The 17,684-nt window shown below is 39.2% G+C and overlaps 1 protein-coding gene across 2 annotated transcripts in view; it reads left to right on the forward strand.

The window, feature by feature from the left end:
- Nucleotides 1–17,684, forward strand: part of DMD (dystrophin) — a 3,625,631-nt gene that overhangs the window by 3,492,732 nt on the left and 115,215 nt on the right. For both annotated transcript variants that reach the window (XM_082246191.1, XM_082246190.1), the window contains 2 exons: nt 2,207–2,343; nt 11,207–11,245. In XM_082246191.1, the coding sequence (XP_082102317.1) occupies nt 2,207–2,343; nt 11,207–11,245 (176 nt within the window). The remainder of the gene's footprint in view (nt 1–2,206; nt 2,344–11,206; nt 11,246–17,684) is intronic.

Raw genomic sequence — 17,684 nt, forward strand, 5'->3', positions numbered from 1 at the left:
TCTGTTTGGAAAAGATCCAAATAGCATTACATGTGTTGTGATCAATTTCAGGGTTGTACGTAATTGCCATGTACACTGCCATGCTTCCCCTCTGCATGAGAACAAAGGTTAAACATATTATGTTTTTTTTACAGCAAAGAACAAGGGTTTCCTTACCTGTGTACCAGGCGTGGGGGGGGGGGGGTGGAGAGGTGGAGAGATGGGGTTGTCCAAACCTGTTGGAGAATTGGGGAATTACACTAGTTCCCCATCAGAGCTGCTCTGACCACTGGCTGCTGTCAATTGCATGGCGAGCGTGAACCTGATTGGGAACTAGTGTCTCCGCTTCCCCGTGATACTTCACCCACTGCAGCACCATTTATTGTTTGGAGGCTGTCAGCTGTGCAGATATCAGTGCCAGGATTGAAGTAGCAGTGGTGAATATGCCACTCTGCTACACTGCGTACAGGGGCAAGCATTCTGCCTGTCTTCGTATACCAATTAACAGTATGTCTTATTTACCTCCAGTTTCTGTTATCTACAGACTGCAGGTAATTATTTTTTAGTTTGGTGCATTAATAGCAAAAAATTTAATAACCGCACGTGTCGGTAAAGTTACTGAAATGGGTGTTGGAGATTTTTTAAATTGGCACAGGTCAGTTTAAAGCGTCATATCGCCAGAAAACTATTTTTTCTTCTTTTTTTTTTTTTTTTTTTTTTTTTTTTTATGTATTTTGCTTTTAAGATTCAGTCAATGAACATAAAGATTTTTGGACTTGGTATTGTGAAGTAAACTTTTTTTTATTGTATATAATTCTAATTTAAATGAAAACTGGATTTTGACCCCTGCACACCTACTAACTAGAAATAAACACTAAGGCCCCATTCACATCTGAGCAACTCAGAATCGTGTACAGAATCACACTATTCTGCCTGCATTTCTGGACTGTGCCAAAACACGCAATGCACATTTGGCTGCCATTCATTATAACCGTCCGTGTAAAGTCACACCAAAAAAATAAAACCCTATCTACTACCTCAACTATACAAAAATGGTAAAAATATTAAACCTAAAGGTCCAGTGTTCATAAAATTCTATAAATATAGTCCAGTGTTCTTAAATAAAAAGAAAAAAAAACACCATGTCTCTTTAATCTTCATTCATATGTGCATATCCACCACCAGGTGAAAAACCTGCTCACTTTTTTATAAAAACACACTCTTCGATCTTATCCCAGCAATGCCGCTCCTTAGGGATCGCCACGTCCGGTGCTTTGTTGAGACAAACTACTGACGGTGTTTACAATGATCAGTTTTTATTCATTTATGTAAAACCTTTAACTCAAAGAAAAAAAAAAAACACGAACTGTTTAAAAGTGTTAACTGGAGTTCAGCTTCAATTTGTTAGTGTATCTAAATCTGTTAGTAGATCAACACACCCTTCCCCCCAAGACTGACAATGCTGTTATCCAATAGTATCTCTGTTGCTCTAGTACTGAAAGGGTATTACTGGCTGGATCACCAAGTGAAAACAGAGGGGAAACGCCTAAAAAAAGAAAAGTAATTCAGACACCACATCAAAGAATTACTAAGCTGCAATGTATTACATTTTTGGTTTTACATTTAATACTGATTTAAGGTTGCCTGCGGCAGTCTCTAAACTGGTGCTCAGCAACTACCTGTGTCTGTACCTGCTGTGTTATGTTGTGGTGCTATCCAAATGCATTTAAAATCCTTTACTGTATAATCTTTAAATAATTCATATTAGATTATAGTCTGTTTGCCTATAAGTGCTTGTGCAGCTATTAACATGAATGAACCCTTAGCTGGATCTGACATGAATAGCTAAAGAAAAATGGTAGGTGCCAAGCTCTTTGTTTTGGTTGATGTTTTTGGCTTCAATAAATCATTGTCCGTGACTGAGTTTAGCTTTGAACTTGAAAGCAAAATAGAAGGAACTAAGAAATTCTAAATCTCATTGTTGTAAGCCACTAAATAAAGGCAGTTGCCAAATACTTTCCTGTAAAACATTTAATACCTGAATGCCGATTCTCGCAAGGAGAATGCTGAGCTGAATTTTAAATCCATCGATGGATTTGTTTTCTTTTTGACCCCCGTTACTTCACAGCTGTTTCATTCTCAAAGCCAAGCCACATTTTTTACCTTGCTTTTTAATTCATGCTATTGAGTCTCATATTCACAAAGAAATGTATTTGTCTTCTTTCAGACTACATCTGGAGAAGATGTACGCGACTTTGCAAAGGTTTTAAAGAATAAGTTTAGGACGAAACGATACTTTGCTAAGCACCCAAGAATGGGGTATCTGCCTGTTCAGACTGTCCTAGAAGGAGACAACATGGACACGTGAGTACACTCTACTAGACCTGCAAATGCCTTTGACCTCTTCCCAACTTCTGTTTTTAGTTTTTTTACATTAATACATTTCATCCATTCTGGAATGTATTTTAGCTGTAGGAAACACAAGCTGATGTGTTTATAAAGTCTGCAGTAGTATGTGCACCCTCATAATACCCCATCAAAGTAGCAAATATATCAACAAATATGCAAGGCAATAATATTAATTTTAAAATAGAGCAAGAATCCAAAACTGTAATTTTACTTAAAGCAGACCACCTAGGAAAAAATTAGCATTTGACATCACTAACTTCAACATTATACAGGGCAACATTCTGCTCTACACAGAGGACTGTCAATAGTCAAGCTAATGTAAACAGCAGCATGTGTCTACTGTGTTTAAACCTGCCTGAAATGGCTGTTGGTGTAATACAGAGTCTGTGAAGGTTTTATTTTATCCACGTCATAGTAGAGCTAGTAATTGCATTCAGCTAGGCTTTTTTGTATTGCAGAACAAGTGTGGTTGAATGTGACGAACTACTACTAGTTTATGTAATACAGTAGGTAAAACTAATGCAATGCAGATGGCAGTAGCTCAAGTTATGGAAAATGTTAAAAGGACCCTGTAGGGATATAAAAAGGGGAGCTGCCATAGTGGACTTGGGTTTTTGAGTTACAGCTGTTAGCTATACCTTTCCTTCACTTCGTAGTAAGTCACTGGCCCAAAACAAGCTTGTACATAACTGGTGTTGATTTTGTTCAAGGGTTTGCATCAAATTGTGAAGGAAGACTGACAATGATAGACCTGGAACATGCACCTTCAAAAACAAGTCAATATATGGCATATGGAACAACCAAAATTACCCTTTGTGGTCCCCAAACGTTTTACTGTACATTACCCTTTTGAGGAGTCCCTTTTAAAAAAGTAGACTAGTCCACCAGTGGTGGACCCTCCTGTTTCCAGTTTGAATAAAGCAACCATGATCCCAGTAGATATATCCCCATCTTTTAAGGACCCGGCTGACAGGAAAGCAGAGGCTGTGGCACGCAGCTTGTTTTCTATGGCTAGTTCGGCGTTGTGGCCAGTCTTTGCCTCAGCCCTGGTGTCTCAGACCTTAACTGAATGGGCCAAACTTTTGCGCCAGGTTCTGGGGAATCAGTAGGTTCCCACTGCTTATGTTGATTTAGCGAACCAGTTGGTCCATGGGCTGCGGTTTTTGTGATGCAGCTATGGATACAGCTCCTGTGCTGTCCAAACTTTGTTTCAGTGATGGTGATTATGCGCGTACTGTGGCTTAGGAATTGGTCTGCAGACCAAGCCTCTAAGAAAACTCTCATTGATCTGCCCTTTCAAGGCGATCGCTTGTTTGGGGCTTCCCTGGATGACATAATTCCTGCCACAACCCAGAAAAGGAAGGAGCCTGGTCGCAGATGGGGCCCTCCTTCTCAGCCAATAGAAAATTATTTTGTGCTCTCTGGACAGACAGTAAGGGAAATGGATCTTTCAAATCTTCCTTGGGAGGTTCCAAGCAACCTTGGTCTGGTAAGCCTAGAGCTAGCTTCTCCGGACCTGCAGACAAGACCTCTTCAGCATGAAGGTCTGTCCTCACTCATTACTGGGTTGGGGGAACATCTTCGCTGGTTTACGGCCCCATGGCCCTCCTTCGTGAATGTCAAGGGGATCCACGAAATGTTTTTTAGGGGTACCCAGAACGGGGGAAAAGTTTGTTCTTTTCAGGTTTTTTAGGTCCTGAGTCTCCTTGTGTGGATTTAATTTCTGCAAAAGTTCAGGTAATGTCCAAACTACCTAAGGGCCCCCATCTTCCTGTCCAGGAAACTGATTCTGACCAGGGTGGTCCTTCCTCTGGACAAACTAAAGGAACCACAGGCCATGATTCACCGGCTGCTGTCACACAGATAGTTCTCTCTCCCAATTTGCATACAAGTTCTGAGTCTGGTGGTATCCACCTTCAAGACAATTCTTTTTGCACAGTCCTACATGAAGCTCCTCTTTAGCAGGAGTATACCGAGATTCATGGCCAGGTCACAGGTTCCTCTGGCAGACACCAGAGGTGTCCAAGGGCCACGATAAGGCCAGTATCATCCTCAGCTCAAGCTTCTTCTGCGGTTCCTATGAGCAATCAGCGGCAAGGATCTTCTGATCATTCTGGTGGCCGTAAACGCCTCTTGGGGGCTTCATCTCAGAGAAGACCAGTTGTCTCAAGGGTTGATCTAGCATCCTGCTTTAGATTCGCTGGTTTAAATGGCTTAGCTATTGAAAGCCAGGTACTGAGGAATAGAGGTTTGTCTGGATCAGTGATCCCTACTATGGTGAAGGCGAGGAAGTCGTCTTCCAGCAAGATAAACTATCATACGTGGAAAGTGCACATTTCTTGGTGCGAGTCAATTGGCGCTCATCCTCGATCCTTTTCTGTGGCCTGGGTCTTAGCCTTTCATCAACAGGGTGTTAATAAGAAGTAGGCCTTGAGTACCATCAAGGGCCAGATGTCTGCCTTGGCAATCTTTTTCCAGCGACCCCTAGCCACGCACTCTTTAGTTCGTACCTTCATTCAGGGGTTTGACCTGTGGCTTCACCTGTACAATCTCTTTTCCCACCATGGGCATTAAACTTAGTGCTTTTGGTTCTCCAGAAACCTCCATTTGAGACTATTCGAGGGATTTCCTTGCCTAAGTTGTTCCAGAAGGTGGCAATCTTGGTGGTTATTACCTCTGCCTGTAGGGTTTCAGGGTTGGTGGCATTATCCTGTTACAGTCCCTATCTGGTGGTCCATAGGGATAAAGTGGTTATTCGTCCCTGTCCATCATTCCTGCCCAAAGTTGTCTCTGACTTCCATTTGAATGAGGACATTGTGTTTCCTTCCTTGTGTCCCAAGCTGGCTGATCCCAAGGAATTTGCTTTGCATACCTTGGATGTGGTTCATGCGATTCTGGCAGCTACGGCGTCCTTTCAGAGGTCAGACTCGCTTTTTGTGATTACGGACGGACCAAGGAAAGGCCTGGCTGCTGCTTCAGCTACCATCTCCAGATGGACCAGACGGACGGTAACTCAGGCCTATTCTATTAAAGGTCAGGTTCCACCTTTCCCTGTCACAGCGCTTTTGGCTCGGGCGCTGAGTGCTTCCGTCATCAAGCATCAATATTGCATGTTTGCAAGGCGGCCACTTGGTCGTCGGTGCATACCTTCACAGAATTCTACAAGTTAGATACTTTGGCATCTGCGGATGCTTCTTTTGGCCGCAAAGTTTTGCAGGTTGCTGTTTGAGAGGTTGTTCCCTCTTGAGGGGTGTTTTTCTTATTTTTATTTTTTAGACGGGGCTCCTGTAAACTGGTTAAGGCTCTTTTGTCCTGGTTAGGGCTCTTGTGTTTAGCCTTAAATTATTTTCCCCACCCCCTCATTTTCCGTTTGGCACTGAAATGGGATTTTTGTACTTACCGTAAAATCCATTTCTCTGACTTCATCGACGAAAACAGCACCCACCCCTCTAAGGAATTTTGATACTTTTCATACTGCTTGCTAATAAATTGATTACCTAGAGCAGAGAGGGGGGTTATATACCAGCTAAGGAGGGCCCATGGGCGTAGCCAGGTGTTTTTTGTTCTACCTAGTCCTACTCCTGGAGGAGGCAATATAACCCAGTAGTTATGATCTATGGAGCGCTGTGTCCATCAATGAACTCAGAGACATGGATTTTACGGTAAGTACAAAATTCCCATTTTTACCCCATCCATTTTTTCTTCTATCTTGACAAATGTTACAATCCTTGCTGCAGATAAACACTTCCATAACAGAATATTAACACCTCCATGCTTTATTGTAGGAATGGTGTTATTTGGATGGTGAGCTGTATTGGATTTCTGCCAGACATGTGGTTTGGAGTTGTGGCCAAATTCAATTTTAGTCTCATCTTACCAGAACACCTTTTTCCATGTGGCCTGAGATTCTTCAAGGTGCATTTTGGCAAAGCTCAGTCGTGACTGCATGTGGCCTTTATTGAGAAGTGGATTGTTTTCTTTCAACCACCCCATACAAGCCACATTTGTGGAGATTTTGTGATATTGTTCTGATGATCTTTGTCATAAATTCCTACAACTGCTTCAGCGTTGATGTAGGCCTCTTTGTAGTGCCTCTGATCATTTTCCTCCTGGCTCTTTCATCCAGTTTGGAGTGACTTCCTGATCCAGGGAGGGTCTGTGTTTTACCACATTCCTTCCACTTCTTAATAATAGACTTCTCTGTGCTTCTATGCATTATAAAGCCTTAGAAAATGTTGTATCCATCTCCTAAAACGCTCCAGGAAAGCTTTTTTTTATGCTGAGCTAATCACAAGGACCACAGCTGATCACAGATTAAAGTCAATTGATGTTGTGTGCCATTGAGAATGTAATTAGCTACACCTGATTGCGTTTACAAGTCATTTTTAGGAGGGGGTGATCCATTTTCCCAACTCGTTAAATATGTTTTTGAATTTTTTTTCTGACATGGTGTTAAATCTTTAACTTGGATGTTATAATTTGCACTGAGTAAATACAGCTGGATAAAACAAAAACAGTCTGTCTTTCAGGCTGCAAAGCAACAAAATGTGATTATTTTAAAGGGGGGTGATTCTTTTCTACAATCCCCTTTGCAACACCCCCAGCTTCACCCAAATCCTTCCCAACAGTGATGTGCAAAAAATGGGTGCGCTAGATGTGAACAATGTGTGTTGAACCAAAAGGGAAAACACAATGAAGAAAATACCTAATATATAAATATACACATATATTATAAATGGTGCACAATGTGAACATAAACGTGCTATAGAAATATGAGCAGTCCAAAACAAGTCCAAAATGGAAAAAAAGGCTGAAATCTTTTTGATAGAGAATGAAGGTGAAGAAGAGGATGTGCAAACACCAAATCCCTCTTGGCACCCACATGTGAAGAAAAGAGAGGTAATACCCTTACCAACTCAACATATTAAAACACTAGTGAAGATGACACCAGCCAGTGTAGAAGATGACACCAGCCAGTGTAATAGATATAAAGTCCTGACCTTTCACTCTTCCACCCAATATGTGGTATATCAAAACTCTTACCAAAGGCAAGTATTTCACAGGTCAGATGCGTTTCCCCTGATGAGGCATCGACTGGGAATGGAGATCTCCCCACACAGCAACAGGAGTCAGAACAACATTTACAAGAAATTTCACTGCCTGCTAGTTTGGATAATTTGCCTGATGATTTGGAGAACATTATCACTCACCATCTGACCTGTGAAATACTTGCCTTTGGTAAGAGTTTTGATATACCACATATTGGGTGGAAGAGTGAAAGGTCAGGACTTTATATCTATTACACTGGCTGGTGTCATCTTCTCTAGTGTTTTAATATGTTGAGTTGGTAAGGGTATTACCTCTTTTCTTCACACGTGGATGCCAAGAGGGATTTGGTGTTTGCACGTCCTCTTCACCTTCATTCACCATCAAAAAGATTTCAGCCTTTTTTCATTTTGGACTTGTTTTGGACTGCTCATATTTCTATAGCACGTTTATGTTCACATTGTGCACCATTTATAATAACTGTGTATATTTATATATTGGGTATTTTGTTCAATGTGTTTTCCCTTTTGGTTCAACACACATTGTTCACATCTAGCGCACCCATTTTTTGCACATCACACGTTTACTTTATCAAGGTTAAAGTTTCGGTTGCTGCTGGAGATTCATTTTTTGTTTGTGCACTTCATTCTTCAACCTTCCCAACAGTAACACAGCCCTCTTCCGTGCCCTACCTTACACAGGCTGGCAGGAGGCTCAGCTGGTCTAGAGCTGAAATCTGAGGCAGGACAGTTTTGGATGGAGGATGGGAGCTGCACAACTTTTCCTGTTAACCGGCTTGTGATTGGTTGCTAGGACTACTCTGCATCCTAGCAACCAATCACCTGCTAGTTCACTTGAAAAATTAACTCGGCAGTTTCTGTCCTCTATCCAGAACTGTCCTGCCTCCGATGTCCGCTCTATACGAAGGGCAACAGTGGCGGCAGCTGAGGGGAAGAACTGGCTCCTAAATGGTGGGACCACAGCAGTCTAGATGGGATAGTGACTTATGCTGGCCATACACGCACAGCATTTCGGCCGTTTGCAGACTGAACGATTATTCGTTGGTCGAAAGCGAATTGGCCACTAACTGACAGAATAAACTCTTTTACATAATTGTTTTCATGATCATAAAAATCATAACTGATATTTCAAAGACATGCGCAATACGAGTCAGAATATTATTTTTGTTTCAGTTTTACCATACACGTATAAACTTTTGTTGAAACTATAAAAGCTTTCGCTATAGATCCATCGACATTAGCCGTGCACACGATCGAAATCGTCTGTAAACTTGTGTTCACGAACGGCCCGATTTTCAAACAATCTTTCCTAAAACGACCATTTTCAGCCAAAATTCTGTGCATGTATGGCCAGCATTAGTCCGGATCTGGACTGCAATCTGCCATTTAGTGATGCCTGATGTAGCAAATTCTACAGAAATTTACAATTTGGAAAAATGTATGCATACAAAATAAATACATAAAAGGAATAATAGAAAATCTTACAAAATATGCAAGGCACTTTTTTTTAAATACAAAAGCCTACTGTGCTGTGGTATAATTTAATTCTCTGAGGTAGGATGCGTTGTTAGAAATGAATGGCACTACATGTAAGCCAGTAAAAAAAATAATGTCCCCTTTGCTCTGTGGAAATACAATAATCAAGTGTTTGTTTCTTTATAATTAGTAAACATGAAATACTACATAGCTGTATTCCCTTGTATTCATTATCCTTCTACCTCTAGGAAGGGGTGGTGACGCCACAATCCCTACCTTATCCATTCAGAGAACACCTTGTATTCATTGAATAAAATATAAGGTGTTCTGCGAATTGGGGCTGTGTTATTCAATCCCATGTACAATGTTCAGAAGTGTATCCGCTCAGCACAGGACTCAGAAGATTGTGGCGATCACTGTAGTAGCAAGCAAGGGCTACTGCAATGATTCTTCACATGATTGGGAAGTCCATCCCACCCTTAGTCTTAAAGATCCAGTTAAAGGAAAGTTTGGGCTGGGCAGGGAGAAGTTACGTTTTTTTTTTTAATTATTGTGAGGTAGGGTTTGAACGCTTTGACAAACCTAATGTGTATAGTTCACTTCAAAGGCAAGAAAGCAAAAGAATCTCAGAAAAAATGATTGATTCCTAGTTTACTTTTCTTTAATCTAAGCACATTTATCTCTGGTGTTACCAATCACACAGCAGGTGCATATCAGAAAGTGTTCATTTTTCTATCTGCCAGTAGCATAATATTTAACATGAATACTTTAGGAAACTTCCTGTTGGTAGAAGGTTTCAGGCTGATGGGAGAAAACATCTGCCAGGTCAATATCATGGTCTCTAGGTTTATGTATATAGTAAACAATGTAGTAGCCATACATTTAGCTGTATGGAAGATTTTTAATCCTATAATTAAACTTCAAAAACTGCACGTTATTGTCAAAACCACAAAGTTAATTTGTCGTTAGAGCCTCAATTGTAATCTTGCTACTCAGTAAAACTTTATCATTAAAGCAATACTTTCACACCAAGCTGAACTCCCCTAATGGCTATGGTGATTGGGACGCAGCCTTACTTTTCATCTAATGTGAAAACCTATAGATAGATTGAGGTAGAGATGATGGATATTGGGGTGTATTGATGAAGGGGAAAAAATCTGAGCTATTCATTCTGCTTTTGCAAGGGCTTTATTTATATTAGCTTTGATAAGTTGTTCAGATTTCACAATTTTCTTGTTGGTAGAGTAACATATCCTCTATAGTAACTTTTCTTTTTCTCTTTTTTTTTTTTTTTCTGCAGGTAAATAATGGATTCCAAGCAGAAACAATGTACCATCATTGAAATCTTGACAAGGGAGGGGTATAGACATCCACGGAAGGCTGTGAAATGTTTACAGATATGACCCCATTGACCAGGGCATGTTTAAAGAGGAAAGCGGCATTGAAGACAAACCACATCTGTAAACATTCTGTAGCCTTCTGTGAACATCACAGTCTGCCTCTCATGTCCATTAATAACTCAATGACCGCAGGATGCGTCTGCTTGAAATCCATTGTTTACCTGCAATGAAGAGGAGGAGTTCCTATAAAGGAAGCATTACTCTATCAACATGTGAAATTTGAGCTACCTATGTAAGTTAATAAAAGGAAAATGATGCCCACTTTGCGTTTCTTTTGGTACTGCCCTTGTACATTCGTTTTGTGCAAAATAGAAAAAAATAAATAGCCTAGTAGCATTCAATTTTACTGGTATTCGCACAAACCAAACATTAAGTTTTACAGGGCAAATAGCTCTGTGAAATACCATAAAAATGTACCCTATAGAATTGTCTACTGCCTCCCATCGGTCCTACCTCATTATTGTACTGCTCAGTAGAAAATTGGTAGTATGAATGTGATCAGTTGTTTTAGGAAACAGGATTATTTTCCTTCTGTTTATAAGAGTAACAAAGTCATAAGATCACCAGTTAGTATTCTAGAACATCACATCATTTCTAGCATACTACTTTTGATTATAAAGGTGTGGTTTATTTATTTATTTTCTTTTGATCAGACATTCTAACGAAAATGCATTGGACTTTTATTTGCCTATTGTAAATAATTCTGTTTACTGAGCCCACAATTTTTGATTGTATTTCTGCGCTTAAATTATGTATGTATGTATAATTTTCTTCACTGGCTGCTTTGATTTGCATTCATGTTAATGTCATAAAGCTCATTCCACTTTTCCGTTCTATGCTCTACTTTCTCTTCACCTCCCCATTTTTGTCTTTCAGTCCTGTTACTCTGATCAACTTCTGGCCAGTAGATTCTGCGTGAGTACTTTTTTATTTTTGCGCTACTGCTGTTGCTGTCATCTTCATATTCCTGTTTAATCCATTTTTTATTTTATCCACGAGTTCATTTTTTTGCCCCTCTAACTTTCAAGTTTAAGTCTAGCATTAAACAGGTGAAATGTTAACATACTAGCACAATAGAACTGTATGAAAGGAACATTTGAACGTAGACCCTTGACCAAGACTTTCCTTATTGCTTTTCATCATGAAACTGTTGGCACTAAAAGTCAGTGGTTGTTGAACTTGTAAGAAAGATGTGTACCTAGAAGTTCCCAAAGTTAAAGTACAGGCAATATTTCAAATGGAATATTATCTTTGTCATTGAAAAGTTTAGTTAGACGTTTCAGTTGAATGGACATTTTTTAATACAGTAGAACTTTGTCCTTACTGTCCCAACTCTATATACAGTATGCCACACCTGATCAACAACTGAAACACATTTACTTTTTTTTATCCCTTTTACATCACTTAAGATTTTTCTTTTGTAAAAGAGAAATGCTGTACTTATGAACCATGTATTCTGCTTACAGTAATTTAGAGTTTTGATCAAGTGAAACAAGACTAGTTGATACACATTATTTAGCGCTTTTCTGTTGTATTATTGGAACTGCATTTAAATGGAGAAGGAAATGAGAAATCTGATCTAAGAAAGTGTCATTCTCGTTAGTTTACCAATAATTTGGTTACATGTATAGAAATGAAAATCTAAAGATCTTTTTACAAAATTTAAAACTGCAAGCCCATATAGTCATCATTTGTCCACTTATGAATAGTTAAATATAGATTTGAGATCCATATTAGTTTAATCATGATTTACTATAAACACCTTATGTACATAACTCCTATCGCTAACAGATTCCAACCGAGTCTTCTACATCATGACCACCATGTATAATCTTCCACTGAAAGATAGCCAGCTCACATCCCAAGACTGGGAGATCATTCGCACACAAAATGTGAAATTGGTGCTAAAGCGCCTTATCCTTGTGAAATACTTTTAATCAAAAAGGGGGATAAAATCAAGACGAGTACTAACAAGCTGAGTAGTCAGCAGTCAGCCATGCTAATTAATGGCATATTCAAACTATGGGCACATTGTGTCCCTATATTACCTACTGGGCAAACAAGGTTTGGGACACCTGCTTAAACTGCATTCATTTTTCAACTTACCGTTTGCAGTACCCGTGCTTATATATCCATTTAGCAGCTGATTAGGGCTAACCAAAGAATCATATTTACTAATATGTAGGTCACAGTAGATTTCAACAATGAAGAACCAGTTACACAAATTGTGAAAGTGAAGCTGGCTGAAAATGTGCACTGCGCTTATTTTGGTAATATGGTAGACTAAACACTTGCTCCACATATACTAAGGTAGCATGTTAACGTTTAACTCCAGGCTAATAGATAAATACACATTTAAAAAAAAAATATTTTACTTAATGAATGTGTGTATATATTATACATATAGGCACACATTTTTATTAACTGCACAGAGATTTGTATTTCTTTTAGGAGATGCATAATCATGTTCATTTGCCACTTTTTCTATAAATACATAAACTAAATGTTTGTTGTTAAATCTATCCAGCTTCAAATACACCATGACACGTTTTTACACTTTCCAGTTTCCAGTATAACCCTAACAAGCAGGATATCCTACATGCTTTCAAGCATGCTTTATATGCCGCCTATTGTTCACTCCTACATCTGCTTACCACGGAGCAGCCAAGTAATTTAAATTGTGATTCATGCAGGACTAGGAGTAGTATATATGGAAAGTTTACATTAAAGAAGTAATCAATGGTTTATATACCATTGTTGTCAAATTTTAGAGTGTAGTTATTTGATTACCTTTAACGTTTGCAGGATCAAAGGCATAATTTCCAGGGATCTGAAAGCCAGGTCAGAGAGATCATCATATCTCTTATGCTTTGTGTCACACATTTTATCCAATTGTTTGCTCAGAAAGGGGTTTCCAAATTCTAGCTACCTAGTAGATCCCATGGGGGGGGGGGGGGGGTTGGTTGAATTGAACATGCCTTTTTAAAATACTGTACCAGTATTAGGAATGATAAGATGTTTAAATATTAATTGATATCAGCCAGAGCCCAATTCTGTTTTTTTTTTTTTTTTATTTATAAAATCGCAATCTATTCAATTGTGAATTTTTAAAATCTTTGAAATATAAAATTTAACTCTTAGAATACACAACATGGGAATTGATTCTTGGACTATGGGTCAATCTACCATAAGATGTTTGGACACCAGCAAAATCTTAGCAGGGAACTGTATGTCCATAGTGGGAATTCTGCGGCAGGCTCTAAAACAAGGTCATCCACTGACACCACTCCATTCCCCTAATTCAGGCATCCAACCTGCAGCCTGTCTGACTAATGCAGGGTTTTCCTGCCACTGTCTGATCTACTCCAGAAATGGTGGGGGCAAAAAGCCATTAACACTTTTGTCCTCTCCTCGCCTGACTATATCTCTTGGGTACATCCTTAATTGCCTAGCACATTTACTTTTGCATAAGGCAAAGGGGGCTTCGGAAAAGTTTTCACTAACATTTTGTTAAAGTAATTCCTCACCTTTTTGCCACACGATGGCTACAGTGGACCAATTGATTGAGGCTGTGCGTACTAGTCTCTGGTTAGATGCGCCTGGATTTGCCCAGCCCCCACATACTCTTACTGGCACAAAAAAGGCAATTCCTAGAATGCTTTTTCTTATTCTTGATCAAGCCATTTGGGCTCTGTATATTAATTAGCTAACTCCAAGAGGTTAATCACTCCTCCTGGCATTTTTTGCTGCCATGTACCCTACCGAATAATAATTTAAAAAATAAATTAACTGTACCCACTGTTGACTCACTCTTGAGCTAAATCCACTAGGAGCATTTCCTTTTTTAGGTATTCAGTTGATAGGTGCTTGGATACTTTTTTGAAGTCATGCTTTGATCTGGCAGGTCCAGCTCTGCAATGACCGATAACAGCAGCAGATCCCAGGAGTGGCATATCCGAACAAGACCTGCTGTGTGTAGACAAGGGACAGTCTCAGCCTGGACCCCCCATGAGTAAGTTTCAGTGGGAGGAGTGGTACTTGTTAAGGGCATGGCCTGACAGGTGTCCAGGCTGAAACTGCCACTTGTCTACACACAGCAGGTCTTGTTCTGATGTGTGACTCCTGGGATGTGAACATTTTCCTGAAATAGGTATTCTTATTCTGTGATGTAGAGGCTATGGGGAATGTGTTTCCACAGATCTACATATTGTCCTTACTGCGCACATGCTCAGAATTTTTTGGCTTAGAACTTGATTGGCTGACCCTGTTCATTAAGTGAGCCTTTTCTGCATGTCATTTTGAAGGTTAACTCCTTCTTAGAAAATCCCTTGAGGAGTACATGGAGGTGATTATGGAGGGAAGGAGGGTTTCCTACCTTACAAACCATAAAAAACCTCCCTTTTGATTTGTTTGTCTCTGCCTTGTGTATGATCTTGTCAAGCATCATCATCTACTGCAAGTCCACCCTTTCTTCGCAGGTTCTCCTCCACCCCTGGAGGTAGAGGAGGATTCAATTAAATTTGCAGCTTAGAACAGCCTTTTATTTCCCAGCCTTTTATTTTACTCCTCCACTGACCTTGTACTGTCCTGGGTACTGGGGTCAAATCCTCATATCGATCTCTATAATAAAAAATAACTTATTTATTTTACTTTAATTTCCCTGTGCTTTGGGGGCATCGCTTGCCCAAGCCACTGTAACCCTTGTAACACACTGTAACTGCAGACAGGACTGAACCAACTAAAAGGTACCTGCTTCACATATTTTGTGAAGTCAATTTCTCATATTGGCAGCCATAAACAATAAATTCTGCACAAAACCCACGCCATTACTTGGGATCATAAACCAATAGATAGCATCTGAATAGTGTCCCCAGACCATAACTAAAATATGGATGGCATCAAATGTCCTTCAAGATGTTATTGATGTCTGTAATTATTCCTAAAAATAAATAATTCTGACCATGTTTTATATTGCAGCAATATTAAGGCATCGCCTGAACCATGGTCAGCATGCACTGCCCCCCAAATCCCCTTTACAGATTACAGGGTTTTTCTCCCTGGAGAATCCTGTCAAATTTGAAATCAGAGAAGCTCTGCATGACCACCTGCACAGCCGCAATAATCACAGGCAGTTGGCAGAGGGACTTGCAGTTCTCAATGGAGCACAAGTGCAGTGCTCCATTGAGACGTCACTGCACTTGTAGTCCATTAATACTTCCTCTATCTCTGAAGATGAAAGTCTGTACCATGGGCTAGAAGAAGAGTCTGCAGCACAAGTATTTCATCTGCAATCCACTGATGACGAATGCACTCCTTTCAGGCTCAAATGCAGAAAAATAAATGCACTTTTGCAAAATAGGTGTTTATTTTTTATTTATTTTTTTTATGGCAGAATGTGCCAATCTTTGTTAAATATTTATATAAGGGCTACCTGCTTCTACAGTTTGTATTTCACAGTGATTGCCTGAGGACAGTGCAGTATAGAAATTATCTTTTATAGCTGCTGAAACTGAAGGCATTGCATATTCTTAGGCTGCCCATACAACTTCCTTTAGAGTTACCTGCAACTATGTAGTGCAAGGGCCTGCCTGATTGCATACAAATTAAGTGTTTAGGTTTGACCTCATATTATATGGTTTTGGTAAATCCGAAGGAAAATTATACAAGAAAATTGTATAATGTACAGTCAGCCTAAAGCTGGTCATAGATGGTTCACATTCAAACCATGTATGGGCAGGCTGAATGTACTCAAGTTGATTAGTTGGTCAACTTGGGTACCACCAGCCTGTCTGAATATACATGCGATTATTGTTACAGAAAAAAATGGTTGCAGGAACTAAATTTGCTCCTTCTATGGCCAGCCTTAGTCCTTGTCAGCACCCTTAGTAAACAGCATAATGTTTATGGTAGTTTACACCTCTGACGTTTCTGAAAGCGAGAGAAGAGGCAAAGGGTTACATTTGTAAATTTGCTTATCTCTGGGTATATTTAAAAACAAATTTATTTGTATTTTGTTAAATGTTTATCAATGCAGAATAATGCATGTTATATGGTGGGTGTGCATGTGCGTGTAATGTATACTTGTATTCTTCATAAACTAATAGAAGCAGGGATGTATGTAATCTTGCATGAACTTCTAACAAACATTAAATTAACAATGTTAGGTTAACTGCTGCTCATATTGTTTTGGTAACCATGAAATTCTGTCAGATGGAGGAGTTTTGAATTGTGGGTTATACCTCATTCATGTTACTGATGTTTCTGAGTATTTCTTTTGAAGATTTCAAAATCATTTGGGTTCTACTAAACTATGTTTTTCAATTTACAGTCTGAATCTGTAGTTTAAAACATCACACTTTAGATTTTGTACCCTCATTTGCATGTTAGGAATTAAAGCTTACTTAAGAACCCAGTGCAGATGTAGGTGTGCTAGTGCATTGGCCATTAGTCTTACAAAAACAAGGTCATTCTGTTACTGGCACTCATCTCGTTGTGCATTGTTGATAAATCAGCGAAGTGTCAGACTCAAGAATTCAGTTTTTTATGTAAACTTTTACAAATCTGGTCAACTGTATTTGTCACAATATGAAAGTGGATTTGAAGGAAACTAAGTTTCATCTGTGGAAATTAAAGACAAAAATGCCAAATCACACATTTCCCATATTACACTAATTTTACTTTAAAGTTGGAACAAAAGGATACAAATTCAAATGTGTTTTGTGCGAAGTAAGAGGCTTTATGTTTTTATTTTCAAATCATTTTTATTGAATTCTAAACAATGCAAAAACAAGATGAGATGTTTTATTTTTAAGATTTCCCTGTAAGAAAGACTCCATGGTTTTTTTTTTTTTTATTTGTTTGTGGAAGCTAACCGCAAATAATGCACAGGTTCATAGGTGACCTAACGCAGTTTGTTACTCCCAGTATCTGTCACTGTTCAAATCATCCTAGATGTATCTAAATATAAGACCTCTACAACTCTTGCTTTGGGACTGATTTATTGAATGTGAAGTATGCTAAAGTGAAGTTAATCAGTGTGTGCTTCACCCAGTTACATGCAAGGGGATTTGAGGTCAACATAGGCTCACTTAAGTTTGCCACTGGTAATACTCAGAGCCAACCTTTCTTTGAAGAAAAATGGAAGCTGCCATTACTGACCTCATTCTGAAAAAGTAGTTGTTCCATATCCACACTGACTTTTTAAGTTCAATAGTTTTCGTCCAAATCAAAGAACGCCAAAAATATAGTGGGGCATAAGCTTTACCTTTTCATGATCTTGCCATGATTCTCGTTATTCTAAACATGGAAAGCTGAATTGACAAAAGTTCTTGATGATTGCACACATTTCTAATAG

The sequence above is a fragment of the Pelophylax lessonae genome (genome assembly GCF_965119305.1).
Source record: "Pelophylax lessonae genome assembly, chromosome: 2".
Lineage (NCBI taxonomy): Eukaryota > Metazoa > Chordata > Amphibia > Anura > Ranidae > Pelophylax > Pelophylax lessonae.